The 19,392-nt window shown below is 47.3% G+C and overlaps 1 protein-coding gene across 5 annotated transcripts; it reads right to left on the reverse strand.

Moving 5' to 3' along the window:
- Window positions 1-434: 434 nt before the first annotated feature.
- Window positions 435-19,167, reverse strand: BRCC3 (BRCA1/BRCA2-containing complex subunit 3). Of its 5 annotated transcripts, none has more exons than XM_064463089.1 (9): window positions 19,090-19,150; window positions 18,479-18,599; window positions 17,748-17,834; window positions 16,978-17,066; window positions 16,290-16,345; window positions 15,557-15,688; window positions 12,771-12,814; window positions 5,006-5,091; window positions 435-629 (listed from the first exon to the last, which is right to left on the reverse strand). In XM_064463089.1, exons 1-9 carry the CDS (start codon window positions 19,129-19,131, stop codon window positions 489-491), a joined length of 798 nt encoding a protein of 265 aa, XP_064319159.1. In that variant the 5' UTR covers window positions 19,132-19,150; the 3' UTR covers window positions 435-488. The 5 variants fall into 5 exon arrangements, 4 of the variants coding, with proteins under 4 accessions (XP_064319159.1, XP_064319158.1, XP_064319161.1 ...); XM_064463088.1 differs by having other exon boundaries at window positions 449-629; window positions 19,027-19,167; XM_064463091.1 differs by lacking the exon at window positions 435-629 and adding an exon at window positions 1,647-4,078 and having other exon boundaries at window positions 19,027-19,167.
- Window positions 19,168-19,392: the final 225 nt, after the last annotated feature.

Raw genomic sequence — 19,392 nt, forward strand, 5'->3', positions numbered from 1 at the left:
TATATCCTTGAGGAGAGCTGAGAGACTGATCAAAGCAAACATCCTGCCTCAGCAGATGCTGAGAACAGGGTGATAAAGTGTATAGTCAAGGAGAACAACTAATTGGGATGTTGGTAAGAACTAAAACAACATGCCCTTCAGGTGTACTCTCCTTGTTATAATACTAAAAATCACAACCATAGGCCAGGAACACCCCCCCACCCTTCAGATAAGCCCCTCACTCTCTGAGCATGCATGGTAAATTAAAAGGGAGCTGTACCTTTAAGTTAAAGCAAGAAAGAAATTAACCAATTATTAGCTGAGGTGTGTGAATATTCGCTGTGACTGACACATTTAACTGTATAAATGCCGTGTAGTGTCTCGGTGCAGTGCGCTAGCTTTGTGGGTTACCACCTAGCACCAATCTTTGAGCAAAAATGAATTAACTAAAATACCTCCGGTCTGTGCGTAGTTTGGGGTTTCACACACCAGGCAAACGAACCCCTTTTTCAGGATAGCGGTTTTGGTGACCACAAAGGGACCGTGCTGCCAGCCTCACCCAGATCGTCTCTCCGTACCCAATGAGGACCGGCTGGACTCCAGCGCACACCGACCTGGTGATCGGGGACTCCCCTGGCTCCTCTCTCCTGCTGTCGGGCAGTGAGCAACACAGTGGTGCAATGCTATTCAAAAGAGGTATTTTAAGGGAAAAAGGGGGGGAATAGCGAGATTTTAAGGAAGCAGCTGGAGTTGGTTTTGTATTTGCTCTGCATAAGATGCATCAGGAAAGAGCAGCAGCAGCCTTATTTTGTTTCTACATGTTGTATTTGTATTTGGAATTCCTAATGTAGGGAAAAAAAATTCCCTTGTTTTGCATGGGGAGTTCATAATGCAGGGAGAAAATCCCTCATTTTGCATGAGAAATTTTGGAATTTGTTGTGTATGAAACTTTGGTTTGTTTTTTTCGGTACCGAAATGGGTTCCACATCTTCCAGGGACATTCCTCCTTGTTCTCCCTTAGGATGCATCCTAAAGAATTGGAGTAAATTTGGAGGGGATCCCATGACTAAGGATAAACTAAAATGATATTGCAATCAATGCTGGCCACAATACCAATTAGAAAAGGGTGAGAAATGGCCTGAAAATGGGTCTTTGTAATATAATACTATACTGCAGGTAATGTTATTTTGTTAGAAAAATGAGAAACGGGACGAAATGCTATATGTTGATTTGTTCTTTATGTTAAGAGGTGACTGTGATAATAGATAGAAATGTGATTTGGAGGATTTGAAATACCAGAATGGAATATATTCTTTAACTGAGAAAAAGGGATACAAGGAAAAAGATAGTTTGTGCTGTACTAACTGTAAGAAAATGAGCAAGCCAGAGGATACAGAGGAAGATGCTCAGCTATTGGTGCCCCCCCCCCGAAACAATTAGGATCAAGCTCCTTCAGTGAGGAGGGAGATGAGATTACTACTCCTATAGCCGGTAGGACTAGGGGACAGAGACCCCTGATCCAGGCTCCTCTTAGGCAGGCTGTGGGACCCAAAGGAGTACCAGTGTATGTACATATACCATTTACTACGTCTGATTTATTAAATTGGAAACAGGCAATCAGGTTGTACTGAAGTAATCCAGAGGGGATGTACAGCACTGTTAAAACCATGATGATGACGACTCATAATCCTAACTGGGGAGACATACAAGCCTTTTTGGAATACCTGTTTACCCATGAGGAAAGAAGGGCTGTCCTAGAAAAAGCTAAGGAAGGACTGACCCCACAGCATGGAGGAATACCTAACATTGGCATATTTCTCCTGAACAAAGATCCAGGCTGGAACCCTAATAGGGGGGAAGGAATAATGAGGGTGAAAGAATACCAGAAATTAATTCTATATGGAATCCAAGAGGGAGTAGAAAAGCCCCAAAATTTATCTGAATTGTATGAAATAAGACAAGGAGACAAGGAAACCTCATCTGCCTTTTATGAAAGATCGTGTGAAGTGGGTTCATTTTTCAAGCTACTTTTCAGGATAACAGGATCAGGTCCAGCAAAAGCACCCAGCATCAGACGCAGCCCTGGGATGGCCAGGCAGGACTGCATTCAGCCCAAGTAAAACAAGCACAGTATGACTCTTGAGTTCAAAAGGCCAAGTGAAACACCTCTGTACAAGTTTTAGGTCTCCACAGAAAGACATTGATGCATCTGTTCCCTGGCCTGTCTCCCGCTTCAGTGAGGTGAGTTAGTCTTTCGGCAAACAAAAAGCTCCAGCTGAGGTGAGTCCCTTCACTGGTGGTGAGTCCCCACTGCAAAATCTGAGCAACACAGAGCTTATATGGTGACACGTTATCCCCAGCCTCCTGTGAATCTGCAGTGCCCCTGCTTCAGGCACTTCTCTAGGGTCAGCATGTGCACTTGCAGCATCTGGTGAGACAAAAAAAAAAACCCCAACACGGCAGTGCTGTTCACTTACCCCTGGCTGCCGCACAGGACACAGCTCTGCCCATCAGAGGCTTTTCTGTTGCCAGATAACAGCAATGGCAAAAGCAGAAGAGCCAACAGTTCTACTAGGTTATACTTCAGCTCTTTCAAGTTGGGCATTTAGTTTTGGGCATCTTCCTGTGCTCAAATCTTCTCCTGCTCCATCTCCTTTGGAGCTGGGCAATATTTCCTTCACAGTGCTGCTTCAGGCAACCACTGCTTCCACTTCAGTGCCACATTTCAAAAAGAAGTCAAAGGACATGGAGGCATGTCAGCTACAAAGGGATCCAAACCACAGCAAGGCCAGAGCAGGAGAGACACAGGACATGGCATGGAATGACATGAGATTTTCAGCTGTGCAGTGAGCATCAGGGCCACTGAGGTGCTGTCACAAATAGGCAATTTAGATCGTTTATAGAAACACTGTCATAGGTATCAGCAAAAGTGGTTTTATGGAAATACGATGCTGTAAAAGTGTGACTTACAAAATTCAGTGGCAAGGTTCGCTCTATTACTGTACTGCACAAAGGGTATAACAATGGTTCAAAACTACCAAGACAAAAATCAAAGTTACCAAGACACAAGGTTGTGCACAATATTAATCACTTACCAAAGATCTGCCATCAGTAAAGGACACTCTGCCTCAAGAAGCACCCTTGAGAGGTGTCCCAGCTCAAGGGGAGATCACCATCATGCAGCTAGGCTTCTCAGCAGAGAGAGCTCAAAGAAGGCTCAATTCTTTGAAAGTGGTTGGCTTTTAGCCAAATTACATGAGATGGAAAAGGTAGGCATGAGACGACTTGTACCCACACTTATTTTGTTCCTTGATAAATGAGTCTTGGAAAAGCCACCCAATATTCATGTGTTAATCACATGATTGGTGCTCCAAGTTCATATGCATTGATGCTCACCGTGTCTCTCTGCTCCTCTGCGGGTTTTAGAGAACAGAACAGAACTAGAGAAGTTCTTGGCCCGGTTATGGCTTAGGCCTTTACCTCCTTTGGAGCCTGTACCAAACTACCACTAGCTGGGTTAAGGAGTTGAGTGCATCTGTCATGAGCATGTCTGCGCAGCTGGTTTGAGCATATCGACTTAGTGCAGCAAGTTTTTTGCATATTCAGGCTGTAGAGCAGGTTTGTGCATTTCCAGTTAGTGGAGGAGGCATTTGGAGTGGGATGGTGTCTCTTCAGAATGCGCATGCAGATTCTGCAAATTCACTTTGTGCAGCAGGTTTTGCTTAATTTGTTTTACTTGCATGTTTCTGCTGTAGGTTTCTGCCTACCACTCAGGCCCTGCAGCAGTGTGGTTATAGGTGTCAAGGCACATGGGACAATATGGGCAGGTATGTAGAAAGCTTGTCATCACTGATGGTTTGGGACTTCACTCCTGAACAAGTGCGGGATCCTGATGAAGTGAGACAATGTTTGAAAAAAAGATGTCCTGGCTATTCCAGAGAGGCGGAACTTATCGCACTGTGCTGGGGCCTGGCCTGCACCTACTGAACACTTCTCAGTACTATTCCGCACCCTCAAGAGAGAGTCTCTTGATCTGGAGACATACTAACAGACACTGTGGCTAAATCAGAGACCCAGCCTTCAACTGTATCAGTTGCCTCTGTAATGACAAAATAACAGAGGCAGAAGTCAACTCATTTAGTAAGGGGTGAAGAAGTTTCTCCTAAGAGGAAGCAGAAGAAAGACTCAGAAAAGGCTGCCTGTTCTGCAGTAGAGCATTCACAAGAACAGGAGGGGGAAAGGACTGAAATAAAGAGACAGAAACCACCAATCCCTGTCCCTAAGTGAGCTGTGCTACATGCAAAAATATTTGGCCGTCAAACAGGTGATCAAATTATCAGCTAGTTACTCCAGTGCTGGATATTGGGGCCAACAGTCAGGAATTAGAGGGTAAGGAAGCCTGGCAGCTGGGATCCCTTGCTAAGGATAAAGCCATTGGCAAACGGATTGGCAAAGGGGCAGGAGTCCTCAGTCTTTGGAGGCAATTCCTGTCGAGTGTGAGGGACAGGTATCTCTTCAAGGAAGATCTTGCAAATTTCCAAAGCAAGTGGACCACCATTGAGGGAGGTATCCAGTATCTGAGGGAATTAGCCATGGTGGAGGTGACCTGTAGCAACTTGGAAGACCACCAGGTATCCAAAGGCCTGGATCAAATCCAGTGCACACTGGCAAAAGTTAAATCAGATGTGGCAAAAGTTTGTACAAAGCACACCAACGTTATATACCAACACACTGGTGATAATGAGCTGGACAGACACAGAGGCACCAACTGTGGAAGGGTTAGCCAGACAACCCCAAGAATTCAAAGAGAATCTTGTTTCCTCCTACAGACCTGTGTCTCAGCTGTGGAGAAGCTGTCCCAACTATTGTCCCAGAAATTAAAGGATAGGTCTTCCTCACCCATACCATCTCAGCTATTAAGAGTCAACCTTTTTCTGTTCAAGGGAGCGGATACTGGTGGTACACACCACGTGCCACCCCTGCATAACCAGGGGAAGGACATGAAGAAGTGGGATGGTGAGCCTACCTGGAGACTAGAAGCTTGGGTACAGGAACTGCAAGAAGAAATAACAGCCAAAAGGCATCCATCCAGGAAAATTACTGCTCTGGTGCCTGCTGGGCAGAGTAGAAGCACTGATCTTACTTTTGACCCTGACGAAGGGACTTTTGGTTTGCAGTTTCAAAAATCAAGTAGCGAGTACTCTGACCAGAGATAGAAAGGCCCTGTCTTTGGCCAGGTGGGGAAGGGACAATCAGGTTTACTGGACTCTGTGGATTCGATGGCCTTGGCACATCAGCCCCATAGCAGTATAAAGCTCTAGTGGACACCAGTGCCCACTGTACTCTAATACCATCTGATTACAAAGAGGCAGAATCTGTCTGTAGTTCTGGAGTGACACGGGGATCCCAACAGCTGCCTGTGTTAGAGGCTGAGGTAAGCCTAACTGGGACTGAGTGACAAAAGCATCCTATTGTGACTGGTCCAGAAGCTCAATGAATCCTTGGCATAGACTATCTCGGGAGAGGGTACTTCAAGGACTCGAAGGAGTACTGCTGGGCTTTTAGCATAGCTGCCTTGAGTGTGGAGAAGATTAAGCAGCTGTCTAGCTTGTGTGGTCTCGCAGAGGATCCATCTGTGGTGGCATTGCTGCAGGTTGAAGAGCAGGTACCAGTTGCTACTATGACAGTGCACCAGCAACAATAAATATTGCACCAATCCTGGTTCCCATCCATAAACTGGTTTGGCAATTGGAGAGTAAAGGAGTGACCAGTAAGACTCATTTATCCTTTAACAGTCCCATACGGCCAGTGCAAAAATCTAACAAAGAGTGGAGACTAACACGGGACTATGATGTCCTAAACAAAGCCACGCCACCACTGAGTGCTGCCATACTGGACACGCTAGAACTCCAATATGACCCGGAGTCAAAGGAAGTCAAGAGGTATGTAACAACTGATATCGCCATGGCATGTTTCTTCATCCTTTTGGCAGCAGCGCTCAGGCCACAATTTGCTGTTACATGGAGTAGTGCCCAGTACACCTGGAATTGACTGCTCCAGCAGTGCCTCACTTTTAGCGGGTGTGTGGTTCTGGACTCAGTGCCTCAACAGGCTCTGCCAGGTCGTAGTGCCTCCATGAAGGCCAGGACAGCCCTTTCTGAAAAGCCCTGTTTGCACCTGAACTGTTGCCTTCTGCCATGCAGCAGACTGGTGCTCATGAGGGTTGTGGCTGGAAGAAGTGAGCCATGGACTAGACTACAAGTCCCTGCCAAGAACTTGATGCTACCTCACCTCATGCTTTTTCTTAAGAATGGTTTGCTCTATTTGTCTTGCTGGTCTCTGTCCTTTGAACTGAAATTTTGGATTGAATTTTATTTTAAATTCTCAAAAACTTCTTACCACAGAGTTGCTCTCCTCTTTGAGTCAATTCCAACTGTAAAAACCTTTTGCAGCCTCTTGTGTTCAGATTTTGGTGGTAGGGGAAGGGTATTCTGGTTTTAAGTTCAACCCTCTTCCTCAGGGATGTAAATGAGACAGGTGTATTTTTTAAATTAGAGCTTCCCTACTGGGCTTTTGTTGGACAGTTTCTGTTTGGCCAAGCTCATGGAGGAGGACTTTGCCACTTTTTCTTCCTCTGAAAGAAAGCTCTGCTCCCATCTGGTCGCCAGATAGGTTGTGGCTCCTCCTCCCTTGTTTTTCAGGGTGTCAAGTTATGGCTCGTCCTGCTCTGCAGAAAAGAGATAGTGATGCACCGCCTGATCACTGCTGAAGAGCGACAGATGAAATTGGCAGCCAAACAGAGCACAGGCAGTCTCCAGCCAGGTAACATTTATTGAGCGGTGGTGGGGTTAGGGTGCCCTATGAGGCAGGAGGCCAAGGACTCCCTGCACTGGTCAGTCAGCTCAGCACAGAGGCCAGAGGCACAGAGGTGCAATAAGATGCATCTGCTGGACTGAACAGCTGTGAAGGGCACTCACACATTCCAGCACACACACACATGCTGCGGCTGTCTGATGCAGTCCCAGAACCCTAGTACCAGCCCAGCTCTGCTGGCTGGAGAGCCGGGCTGTGGCTCAGCACAGAGTAATTAATAACACATTCTTTTATCATTGGCATTACGATCCACACGTCACCATTCTAGCCATGCTTTGACTGTGCTCCAAGCAGAGCTCTGCCCTTCTTGCAGGCTGCATCCAAGGGCAAACAGGATTTCAGCTTTGTCCTGGAGTTCAGATCACATATGGCAGCATGGCACCAGGAGGCCATCAAAGTACTAGGAGCCTGAAAAGCTAAAATTTGCTGCTTGGGGAGTGGATAGGGGTGATTATGCTCAAAACCAAACTAGCTTCTTTCTGCTGTGGGCTGTCTTGTAACTTCAAGTGGGAATAGCCCCCAGCCTCCTTATAGAGGTGTAGCAATACAGAAATCGTGGTTGGGATCTTGAGAGAAGCAAAACAAGAAACAGAATTGCAGGCCTGGATTGCAGGAGAGCTTCCTTTAGCTTTATCTGGGGTGTGTTTAGCAGGATGCCCTGGGAGATTGCACCGCAGGGCCATGAGGCCCAGGGCTCCTGAGTGATCTCCAAGGAGCTCTCATCAAGCCTGAGGGCAGTGAGCCCTCCAACCCCAGCAAAGAGCAAGGTAAGGAGCACTTGACCTGCAAAACAATAACAGAAAAAACCAGAACAAAGACACTGACCATTCAAAAACTAATTAGAGAAAAATACTATTCACAGCACTTTTAAGGGAAAAAAAAATATGCATTTTACTTCAGATAAGTTCTACTGTTTGGGGTTTTGCTAATATCAATGCAGAAAGATTGAAGTCTGACAAAAATAAAAGCTGGCTAAGAAGCCTCCAGGTCTGACAGCAATTTATAGTTGCTAATCAATATTGTCTATTCACTGGAAAGCAAGGACTTTTTTTCTCACTTATGTTACTGACATTCTCCCAAGTGAGCTGGATTGAGAACTGGCTCAACCATAGAACTCAGAGAGTTGTGATCAACGGCACAGAGTCTGGTTGGAGGCCTGTCACTAGCGGTGCTCCCCAGGGGTCTGGGCTGGGTCCAGTCCTGTTCAACATAGTCATCAATGACCTGGGCGAGGGCACAGAGTGTAACCTCAGCAAGTTTGCTGACGATACAAAGCTGGGAGGAGTGGCTGATACACCAGAAGGCTGTGCTGCCGTCCAACGAGACCTGGACAGGCTGGAGGGCTGGGCCCAGGGGAACCTCATGAAATTCAACAAAAGCAAGTGCAAGGTCCCGCACCTGGGGAGGAACAACCCCCCGCACCAGGACAGGCTGGGGGTGACCTGCTGGAAAGCAGCTCGGCTGAGAAGGACCTGGGAGTGCTGGTGGGCAGAAAGGTGACCCTGAGCCAGCACTGTGCCCTTGTGGTTAAGAAGGCCAACAGTATCCTGGGTTGCATTAAAAGGAGCGTTGCCAGCATATTGAGCGAGGTTATCCTCCCCCTCTACTCTGCCCTGGTGAGACCACATCTGGAGTGCTGTGTCCAGTTCTGAGCCCCCCAGTTTAAGGAGGATGGGGAACTGCTTGAGCAAGTCCAGCAGAGAGCTACCAAGATGAGCAGGGGGGCTGGAGCACCTCTCTTATGAGGAAAGGCTGAGAGACCTGAGTTTGTTTAGCCTGGAGAAGACTATGGGGGGAATCTCATCAATACTCATAACTAAAGGGAGGGTGTCAAGAGCATGGGACCACACTCCTTTCAGTGGTGCCCAATGAGAGGACAAGGGGCAGTGGGCCCAAGTTGGAACAGAGGAAGTTCCACTTAAATATGAGAAAAAAACTTCTTTCCTGTGCGGGTGCCAGAGCAGCGGCACAGGCTGCCCGGAGAGGGTATGGAGTCCCTTCCCTGGAGACATTCAAAACCCACCTGGACGCGGCCCTGTGCCCCCTGCTCTGGGTGTGCCTGCTCAAGCAGCGGGGGTTGGACAAGATGATCTCGAGGCGTCCCTTCCAACCCCTACCATTCCGTGAGTCTGTGAAAGCAACAGTCAAGCTAGTAGTCCAGAATGTCACAACTTCCACTGCAGTAAAGCAGGCAGCTCATTTTCATCTACTGCTTTAGATTAGAACAAAGGAGCTGAAAGAGAAGTCTTAATTGTGCTGTAGGTTCCGTCGCTTACATGACAGAGACTTCGCATAACAGAAGGCAGATGATAGTGTGCACGATGGGGAATACTCAAATGCAACAGCAAAAACATCTAAAGAATTAGTTCAACAACAGGTATTTTGTAGGTATTATGTTTCAATCTAATGAAATTTCTGCAATTAATTTCACCATGTAAGAATGACAGGCTTCCATATCTATCAGTTCTCTTCTTAGCATCTTAACCTTCTTCCCACTGGGGAGGAACCAGTCCTCCCACTGAGCCAGCAGAAACAATCCATTTTGTAGAGAACCTCAGTGCTGAGCAGGCAATAGCATTAGATGAAGTAAGAGAATACAGACCATGTCCAAAAAATGCAGGCACTGGCACATTGTAGCATCAATTTTATTTCTACTCCAAACAGCTCTGGCTTTGGAATTCTTTATTTGGTTTGAAGTATGCTGAACACAGATTCTATCCCGAAGTTCTTCCAGGTCTCTTCCCAAGTTTCCCTCCCACCTCTTACCTGCCTGGGTGGATAATCAGTAATCCAGAACATTACTAGATATAAGATCATGGTCAACTGAAGCTACTAAAGAAGTTGGCAGCATCAGATATGACTGAAGCGATGCACTTTTCCCCTCTAACACTCCTGTTCTAGGCTCCTGGAATACATGTAAAGCAATAAGACTTCTGTCAAAATATAGGGGTGGGCAAAACAACATGTTCCCTAGGTACGTGCCCTCCAGAACTGAAGTCTCTTTAGGTGCTGCCCAACCCCACCACTGAGCTAGAATTGCACTGCATCATGCAGCACCTTGAGAGATACCACTGCTTTCCATCAAGCTGGGGCAGATAAAGCCCTTACCCTGTAGAAGTGCTCTTTGCTGCATGGGGCAAGAGAAGAGGCACAGCTAGTATCTTCACTGTAAGGCAAAGTAAGGCCACCCTTCAGCCAGGAGTAGGTCTTGTAGAGTTTTTTTCATGTCTCTTTTCTGTAGGGTCTGCATTTCCTCGTTCACTCTAAAGCAGCTAGTTGTTCCAGGAGCTGCTCTTTCTCCTGCTGCAGGTCCTGCACCCGCTGTTTGTTCTGCTCTAGTCTGTCCTCCAGCCACTGAAGGAGTGGCCCACTGATGGCAGACATCTGGCTGCAGAGGTTCTTTGTGAACACTGGAAAGAACAAAAACATATCATGCCAGTGCAAACACACAAAAGGCTCAGTGTGCTACAACCCCAAAGCCAAGAGTGTTAGAGACAGCCAAGGAAACCCTCCAACATCCTGGTCAAAGCAACCAGACATCCCCACAGGAAAAGTCAGAACCAGCAGCTTGCTAAACAGGGAAACAAGCTATTTCCATCTGACTGTTAGACACAATGGGGAGGGATGACAGACCTGCAACAGAAATCTAGAAATCTGCATATAAAATCATCATTGATGCTAATTAATTTCTAAAGTCAGAAGCAAAGAATGCCTCATTTATTGAAACACGAGAATGGGCAATGGGGTATTTATCTTAGAACAGAAGTGTGATTAGGATTCATCCTATCTCACTGGCAGAAGCAAAAATGTCATATGCATGTAACATACAGGAAGTGCTAGTAGATGCAAGCATATGTATAGAAAGCCAGACACTACTTGAAGACTCACCAAAGCCAAAATCCCCTTGCTGTTCTAACAGAAAGAAACACACACACCCCCAAACAAAAACACCAATGCCAAAACACCAAACCCCAAACCAACCCAAAAAACCTCAAAGAATCACGGAATGGTAGGGGTTGGAAAGGACCTCTGGAGGTCATCTTGTCCAACCCCCGCTGCTTGAGCAGGCACACCCAGAGCAGGGGCACAGGAACGCGTCCAGGTGGGTTTTGAATGTCTCCAGGGAAGGGACTCCATACCCTCTCCGGGCAGCCTGTGCCCCTGCTCTGGCACCCGCACAGGAAAGAAGTTTTTTTCTCGTATTTAAGTGGAACTTCATCTGTTCCAACTTGGGCCCACTGCCCCTTGTCCTCTCATTGGGCACCACTGAAAGGAGTGTGGTCCCATGCTCTTGACACCCTCCCTTTAGTTATGAGTATTGATGAGATTCCCCCCATAGTCTTCTCCAGGCTAAACAAACCCAGGTCTCTCAGCCTTTCCTCATAAGAGAGGTGCTCCAGCCCCCCTGCTCATCTTGGTAGCTCTCTGCTGGACTTGCTCAAGCAGTTCCCCATCCTCCTTAAACTGGGGGGCTCAGAACTGGACACAGCACTCCAGATGTGGTCTCACCAGGGCAGAGTAGAGGGGGAGGATAACCTCGCTCAATATGCTGGCAACGCTCCTTTTAATGCAACCCAGGATACTGTTGGCCTTCTTAACCACAAGGGCACAGTGCTGGCTCAGGGTCACCTTTCTGCCCACCAGCACTCCCAGGTCCTTCTCAGCCGAGCTGCTTTCCAGCAGGTCACCCCCAGCCTGTCCTGGTGCGGGGGGTTGTTCCTCCCCAGGTGCGGGACCTTGCACTTGCTTTTGTTGAATTTCATGAGGTTCCCCTGGGCCCAGCTCTCCAGCCTGTCCAGGTCTCGTTGGACGGCAGCACAGCTTCTGGTGTATCAGCCACTCCTCCCAGCTTTGTATCGTCAGCAAACTTGCTGAGGTTACACTCTGTGCCCTCACCCAGGTCATTGATGACTATGTTGAACAGGACTGGACCCAGCCCAGACCCCTGGGGAGCACCCCTAGTGACAGGCCTCCAACCAGACTCTGTGCCGTTGATCACAACTCTCTGAGTTCTATGGTTGAGCCAGTTCTCAATCCACCACACTGCCCGCTCATCTAACCCACAATTCCTAAGCTTACATCTCTGGATGTTACGGTAGACAGTGTCAAAAGCCTTGCTGAAGTCAAACGAAACAACATCCCCTTCTCTCCCTTCATCAGCCCAGCCAGTCACACCATGACAGAAGGCTATCAGGTTGGTCAAGCATGATCTCCCCTTGGTGAATCCATGTTGACTACTGATAACCTTCTTTTCCTCTACATGCCTGGAGATGACCTCCAGAATGAACTGCTCCACCACCTTTCCAGGGATGGATGTGAGGCTGACTGGTCTGTAGTTTCCCAGGTCCCCCTTCTTGCCCTTTCTGAAGACTGGAGTGACATAGACTACCCTCTAGTCCTTAAGCACCTCTCCTCCATGACCTTTCAGAGATGATAGAGAGTGGCTTAGCAACAGCACCCACCAGCTGCCTCAGCATTTGTGGATGCACCCCACTGGGGTCCAGAAACCAAAGAAATCCAAATCTGTTGTAATTTTAACCAATTGTACAAAGGTCAAAGGATACAGCAGCATTCATAAACCCCAGGGTTAGGTTATTTTACAGCCCGTGATGTTTTCCTTTGAAGTGTTTAGTTACAATTCTGTTCCTCCACTAGACTTCATGTAACAAGATAACAGTCCCAGGGAATTCTCTGGGTTACACAGTGTTTGTGACTGGAAATTAACTATATGGCAAAGACAAAAGTTTGTACTTTTACAGTTATTTACAAGTACCTTTCATGGCAAAGGAAGGACCATTACACAACCGTGGTCTACCATCCCCCGAAGTTAGAGCCGAACCAAGCCTTGCTCAAGACCCTACTGTTTTGACCCTGGGAACAGCATCCTGGACTCTCATATGCAGAAAAGGAATCCTTACCTGAGCCATTATGAATCTTGGTTACGGAGTCTAGATGGGTGAGGCTGAGAGAATGAACAGAATGCATGTTAGTGACAAGACACCAGTGAATTGCATATTAGGCAAACCCAGCCTATAGAACCAGCTATGTACAAGTCACTGACACTGCAGGTACATCTAAACCTCTTCACTTGTTGAAGACCTGTACATTCACAGGGAACAAAGAGCTTTCAGAACAGAAACATTGGTGTTGAGCACCAGAGTCAGAAAAAAAAAAAAAGGTTGACATTTAATCTCATTTTTTCCAGACGACTTCTCAGCACTCTTACCCTGGGTAAACACTAATTATTGTCACACACAGACACATTACCAAAGTGCCACCACTAGCTCTCACATATTCTAGTTCTTTTTATCGCAACAAAGAAGTTACACTTAGGTCTTGTGTGCAAGGACTGAGAGAACTTGAACTCCTTAATGTGAAGGTATTCAACCAGTGCTCCTACAAAGGCACATGAGCTGCCAATGCTTCTTATTTCCTATACTCCTGCTAACATTATGGTAGTTTAAGTAGAGCAACAGTAGAGCATGTTAGCAAAGACAGTGTTGGAATCACAGAATCACAGAATGGTTTGGGTTGGAAGGGACCTTTAGAGGCCATCTAGTCCAACCCCCCTGCAGTAAGCAGGGACATCTGCAACTAGATCAGGTTGCTCAGAGCCCCGTCCAGCCTGGCCTTGAATGTTTCTAGGGATGGGGCATCTACCACCTCTCTGGGCAACCTGGGCCAGTGCTTCACCACCCTCATTGTAAAAAATGTTTTCCTCATCCAGTCTAAATCTACCCTCCTCTAGTTTAAAACCATCACCCCTTCTCCTGTCGCAATAGGCCTTGCTAAAGAGGTTGCCCCCATCCTTTCTGTAGTCCCCCTTTAAGTACTGAAAGGCTGCAATAAGGCCTTCTCTTCTCCAGGCTGAATGAAGCCAAGTCTCTCAGCCTTTCCTCATAGGAGAGGGGCTCCAGGCCTCAGATGATTTTTGTGGCCCTCCTCTGGACCCGCTCCAACAGTTCCGTGTCCTTTTTGCGTTGAGGACTCCAGAGCTGGACGCAGCACTCCAGGTGGGGTCTCACCAGAGCAGAGGAGAGGGGCAGAATTACCTCCCTCGACCTGCTGGCTATGCTTCTTTTAATGCAGCCCAGCTTAGAGTTGGCATTCTGGGCTGTAAGCGCACGTTGTTGGCTAATGTCCAGCTTTTCGTCCACCAGTACCCCCTAGTCCTTCTCCGCAGGGCTGCTCTCAATCCCTTCATCCCCCAGCCTGTATTGATACTGGGGTTGCCCCAACCCAGGTGCAGGACATTGCACTTGGCCTTGTTGAACTCCTGAGGTTCTCACAGGCCCACCTCTCCAGCTTGTCTAGGTCTCCTTGGATGACATCCTGCCCTCTGGCATTGTCAACCTGGTGTCATCTTCAGACTTGCTGAGGGCACACACAATCCCACTGTCTATGTCATTGATGAAACTATTAAACAGTACTGGTCCCAGTACGGACCCTTGAGGGACACCACTCATCACCGGTGTCCATCTGGACATCGAGCCACTACCCTCTGGATGTGACCATCCAGCCAATTCCTTATCCACTGAACAGTCTGCCCATCAAATCTGTATCTCCCCAGTTCAGAGAAAAGGATGCTGTGGGGGACTGTGTCAAAGGCCTTACAGAATTCCAGATAGATGACATCTGTAGCTCCTCCCTTGTCCACTGATGTAGTCACTCCATCATAGAAGGCCACTAGGTTGGTCAGGCAGGACTTGCCCTTGGTGAAGCCATGCTGGCTGCCTCAAATCACTTCCCTGTCCTTGATGTGCCTTAACATAAGAGGATCTGTTCCATGATCTTCCCAGACACAGAGGTGAGGCTAACAGGATGGTAGTTCCCCAGGTCCTCTTTTCTACCCTTTTTAAAGATGGGCACAATGTTTCCCTTCTTCTAGTCCCCAGGGACTTCACCTGACTGCCATGACTTTTCCAATATCATGGAGAGTGGCTTGGCAACTCCATCAGCCAATTTCCTCAAGACTCTGGGATGCATCTCATCAGGTCTCAGACTTGTGTATATCCAGGTTCCCCAGGTGGTCACAAACCTGATCTTCCCTTACAGTGGGAGGGGCTTTATCCCCTTGGTCCCCCTCCTGTGGTCCATGACTTGGGAGTGGTAAGGAGAGAGGTTACCATTGAAGACTCAGGCAAAAAAGTTGTTGAGCACCTCAACCTTCTCATCTGTTGATACTAGCCAACCATTCTTGCTCATTACGGGGTGTACGCTTTCTTTGACTTCCCTTTTCTGGCTAACACACCTGTAGAAGCCCTTATTATTCTTTGCATCCCTTGCCAAATTCAGCTCCAGCTGTGCCTTGGCCCTCCTGACCCCATCCCTACACAACCAGGCAGTGTCTCCCTATCCTCTTCCCAGGATACCTGCCCCTGCACCCACTGCCTGTGCAGTTCCCTCTTGCTCTTTTGTTTGACCAGCATGTCTCAACTCAATCATGCTGGTCTCTTCCCTTCCTTGCCTTAATTTCTCACACCTGGAAACTGAGAGCTCTTGCACTGTATGGAACATGTCCTTAAACATCTAACAGCTCTCTTCTGTTCCCTTGTCTCTGAGGACTGTTTCCCAGGAGGTCATTCTGACTAACCCCCTGAAGAGCTGGAAGTCCTCTTTCCTAAAATTTAGGGTCCTGACTATACTCCTCGCTTCTTCTGTATCCCTCAGGAGTGTGAACTCCACCAATGCATATTGTTATTACCTGTGAATTCTCCTGTAGGCATCTTGCTCTTCTTGGCAAAGGATCTTGGGCAGCTCTACAGCTGATTCCAGACATACTTTCCCAATGGTTTCATGGGGGACAACATGAATAGGAATTTCAATCCTTTCATATCTAAAAGGGTATCAGATACCATTAACTTCAAAGCAACAGAGAAAAAAAACCAAAAAGAATTCTACAAACCTGAAACAGTCTGTCCAACACATGGTATTGTTGCAGGTTTACTTTTGGGAACACATGCTTGAGTTGATATGCAGATGGATGCCTTCCATAGTCACAGAATTATCTTAAATTTTAATGATAAAATGCTAACACAACTCAATGGCCAGAACTGGCAATATGATGCACAGCGTGTATGCAGTTGGTAGGGACTCTACACCTTGCAACCTTGAAGCCTCAATCTCTAGAGCTGAAAGCAAAAGGGTGGGCTCCTTCTACACAATCAATTACAGCACAAATTCATACCCAGACTACAGTGTCCTCACTAAGTCTTAAGCCAATAAATTATCTAGGCTAAATTAATCAGCTGTAATCTTTAGAATCTCTTCAAGTATCTTGCATTAGTAGAAGTTAAGGACACCTCGTTCAGGCTTCTCCATACAATATTTGCTCCTCATGATGAGCCTAGAAGCCACTTATTTGAGCCAACCCAGAAAGGAGAGACAAGATGAAATATAACCTGATACTGGACATAATATTACTCTGCTGTACTCACTCTGAGCTCTTCTGGGCCTGAATGGACTGGAAGCAGGTATAGAGAATCCTGCCTGTCTAAGAGACAGAACAGAAAGTCAGATTCCAAGAGCAAAAAATCATCTAAAACCATACATTCCTTTAGGACGCAGAACATGCTTCCAAATAGCATTTTAACAGATTGCAAAGGTACACACTTTTCGCTTTGATTGGTACGTTGGAACTGTTTACAAGCAGATACTGACAGACCCATCAACCACGAAAAAATTCTCAAACAATATCTATCTGCAAAACCTAGACAAGACACACCACTGTCAGTTTATCTTGCACTACAGCAGCATCTTCTCAAGAGGCCAGAGGCACAGAGGTGCAGTAAGCTGCATCTGCTGGACTGAACAGCTGTGAAGGGCACTCACACATTCCAGCACACACACATGCTGCGGTTGTCTGATGCAGTCCCAGAACCCTAGTACCAGCCCAGCTCTGCTGGCTGGAGAGCCGGGCTGTGGCTCAGCACAGAGTAATTAATAACACATTCTTTTATCATTGGCATTACGATCCACACGTCACCATTCTAGCCATGCTTTGACTGTGCTCCAAGCAGAGCTCTGCCCTTCTTGCAGGCTGCATCCAAGGATCTCAGCTTTGCCCTGAGGTTGATGTTTCTCATGAGTACTTGGAGGGTTTAATGACATTTTTAAGTTGCCTACCTTTGTGTTTTTGTCCTCAATGAAGCAGGAAAAGATAAGTCCTACAAAACCTTGGTCCATCATCTGATACATAGCTTGTGTGCGGACATCTGCAGGCAAAGAAATAAGAGAATGAGAAGTGCACTGGTCACCTGAAGGAATGGAAAAAAATCTGCCACCTTCTGAAGGCTGACCCAGAATTTGGTAACAAATGTCACAAGCTTTATTTTAAGGTACGTACTCCAGGTGACTAAGTTAAAAAAAATCATCCAATTTAAAACATAATTAAATAGCAAATCTTAAAAATACAAGATGCGCTGACAAAACAAGAAATGATCTTAGCATCAACCTGGTGTCACAGATCACTATATAGCCATAATGTCCAACACATACAAGATACTCACTTCTTTCAAAAAAAGTTTTCATTTTTGCATTTACACTCACAGATGTCAAAAATCATCATAGCAGGCCTATGATTCCCACAGCTCTTTTTACTATTTTCCACACCCTAGGTCTAGTTTTCCTGCCTGGAAGAACAGTAGTACTAGTAGTAGCTGATACGTGCCTACTGAGTCATGTGGAGTTTGAGCACCTGGAGCACACAGACAGGCAAGGGGCTATACTTGCAGAGGTTCCTGAAGCCTACCCAGATGATTTTGTCCTATCAGAGGACATTTGAGGAACCAAACTTTAATAGTTGGGATGTGCAGCTCTGAAAATCCAGTAGATTGAGTAATATGATTAGCCAGCTGTGAGTTTTCATACAGAACCTAGATCAAAACTGCTCTTACCGACATGCGATGGCCAGACAGTAATATGAGGATGAGAGTGATACCAGCCCACAACTCTCATGGGACGTCCTGTCATGTCAGCCAACCTGTGTGTGAGTCAAGGTACTTTTGAAATCAATAGAGCAAATGGAAGAAGTTTTTTGTATAAGGAAAACCAGCAGAGTTTTAAAAGAGTTTCTCATCAGTCAACAGAATTCCAGACCCCCTTAAAGGAATGACAAGACATATAGCAGGAAGCTGATGGAAGCCTCTTCCCCAGCACTGGCAGGATGCCACTGCTGCAAAGGCAAATTAACATCTGCAACCAATTTGCTGGATTTTGTTTGCACGTGGCAGTAAACAACAGCTGTCCAAAACAACACCTTTAAGTGTATGTAGGGAAAAGGCTTTCCAGTGTACCAGTTTGGAAACAGAGATTTGTCAACATTTCATCTTGACTAAGTCTCCTTGCTTGCCTGCTACCCTCCCCCAAACATACTTCAGTTTTACTTGTGACCAAATGCAAAGAAATTATTAAAAACAGTTATAACACAATTCCACTGCAAATGCTGGAACCAACAAAGAGTCCAGAGAACGGCAACTGCCAGTACAGCCCTCCAAACTGAACAGTTGTAGGAGGGAAACAGCAGACAAGTTCAAGCCAACTAAAACAAGTCTAAAACAGCACATAAAAAGAGGTCTGAGGTAAACCACTTCACCAGCAATCTCGCTGCTGTCTCAACTAAAGGATATCTCTGCTTCAGTAGAAGCAGCTGAAAGCTGCTCTGGTGAAATTTCCACACGGTCTTTTCTCTTATCAGAGCGGCGCAGGATGATCACAGAATGGATATGAACAATTCGGCTGGTGTCAACCTAATGACACAGGAGGAAAAAAAGTCAATCATTCCTCTGCTAAAGAAATAACCACCCTCAAGGCAAAAGCCAACTTTTGTACCTTCACACTAGGGAAAAGGTATGCATCAGAGTACAGTCAGACATACAGACAGAAAGCCTTCCTGACTTTCATAACAGCTAGAACTATGAGTCCACGCTAGCCAGAAGCAGAGGGGAGGCCACAGGCACAGCGGCACGACTCAGCCAGGGAACCGTCCTCACGCATGCCGGTATAACACTCCCTGCCGCGGCGACCGAGCCCCGCTTGGAAGGTAAGAACCCGCAGACCACTATCCCATGGCCGCACCGGCGCGGGCCATGAGCCCCCCCGGGCAGCACCTCCTCCAACTGTGTCCCCTGCGCGCCACCCATTTCTCCCCAAGGCAGCCCCAACCAGCCCCTGTACCTCGCCGATGCACAGCCCCATGACCTCCTCCTTCTCAGTGCTCAGCGCGTGGTTGAGGCATACCAGGAAAGCGTCGGCCTCCAGGTGCACCGCCTGCACCGCCATCTTGCCTCCACCCACCCGTCTTCCCCCACCTCCCCCGGAAGTAGGCGGGGACGAGCCCCACTTCCCCCGCCCGCACATTGGCAGCGAGGCCAATGCCAGAGGGGCTCGCTGGCCCTTCCAGCCAATCGGTGCGGCCAATGTGCAGTCTGGCTTCCGGAGAAGCGAGGAGTGCCGCGCGGCGGAAGCGCCGTGTCGCCCACGCGAACGGCGGCCCCGGGGTTCCGCGCTGCAGCCGCTGCCCGGGGCGGGCGACGGAGCGGA

This window comes from Phalacrocorax carbo, chromosome 11 (assembly GCF_963921805.1).
Source record: "Phalacrocorax carbo chromosome 11, bPhaCar2.1, whole genome shotgun sequence".
In the NCBI taxonomy this organism is placed as follows: Eukaryota; Metazoa; Chordata; class Aves; order Suliformes; family Phalacrocoracidae; genus Phalacrocorax; species Phalacrocorax carbo.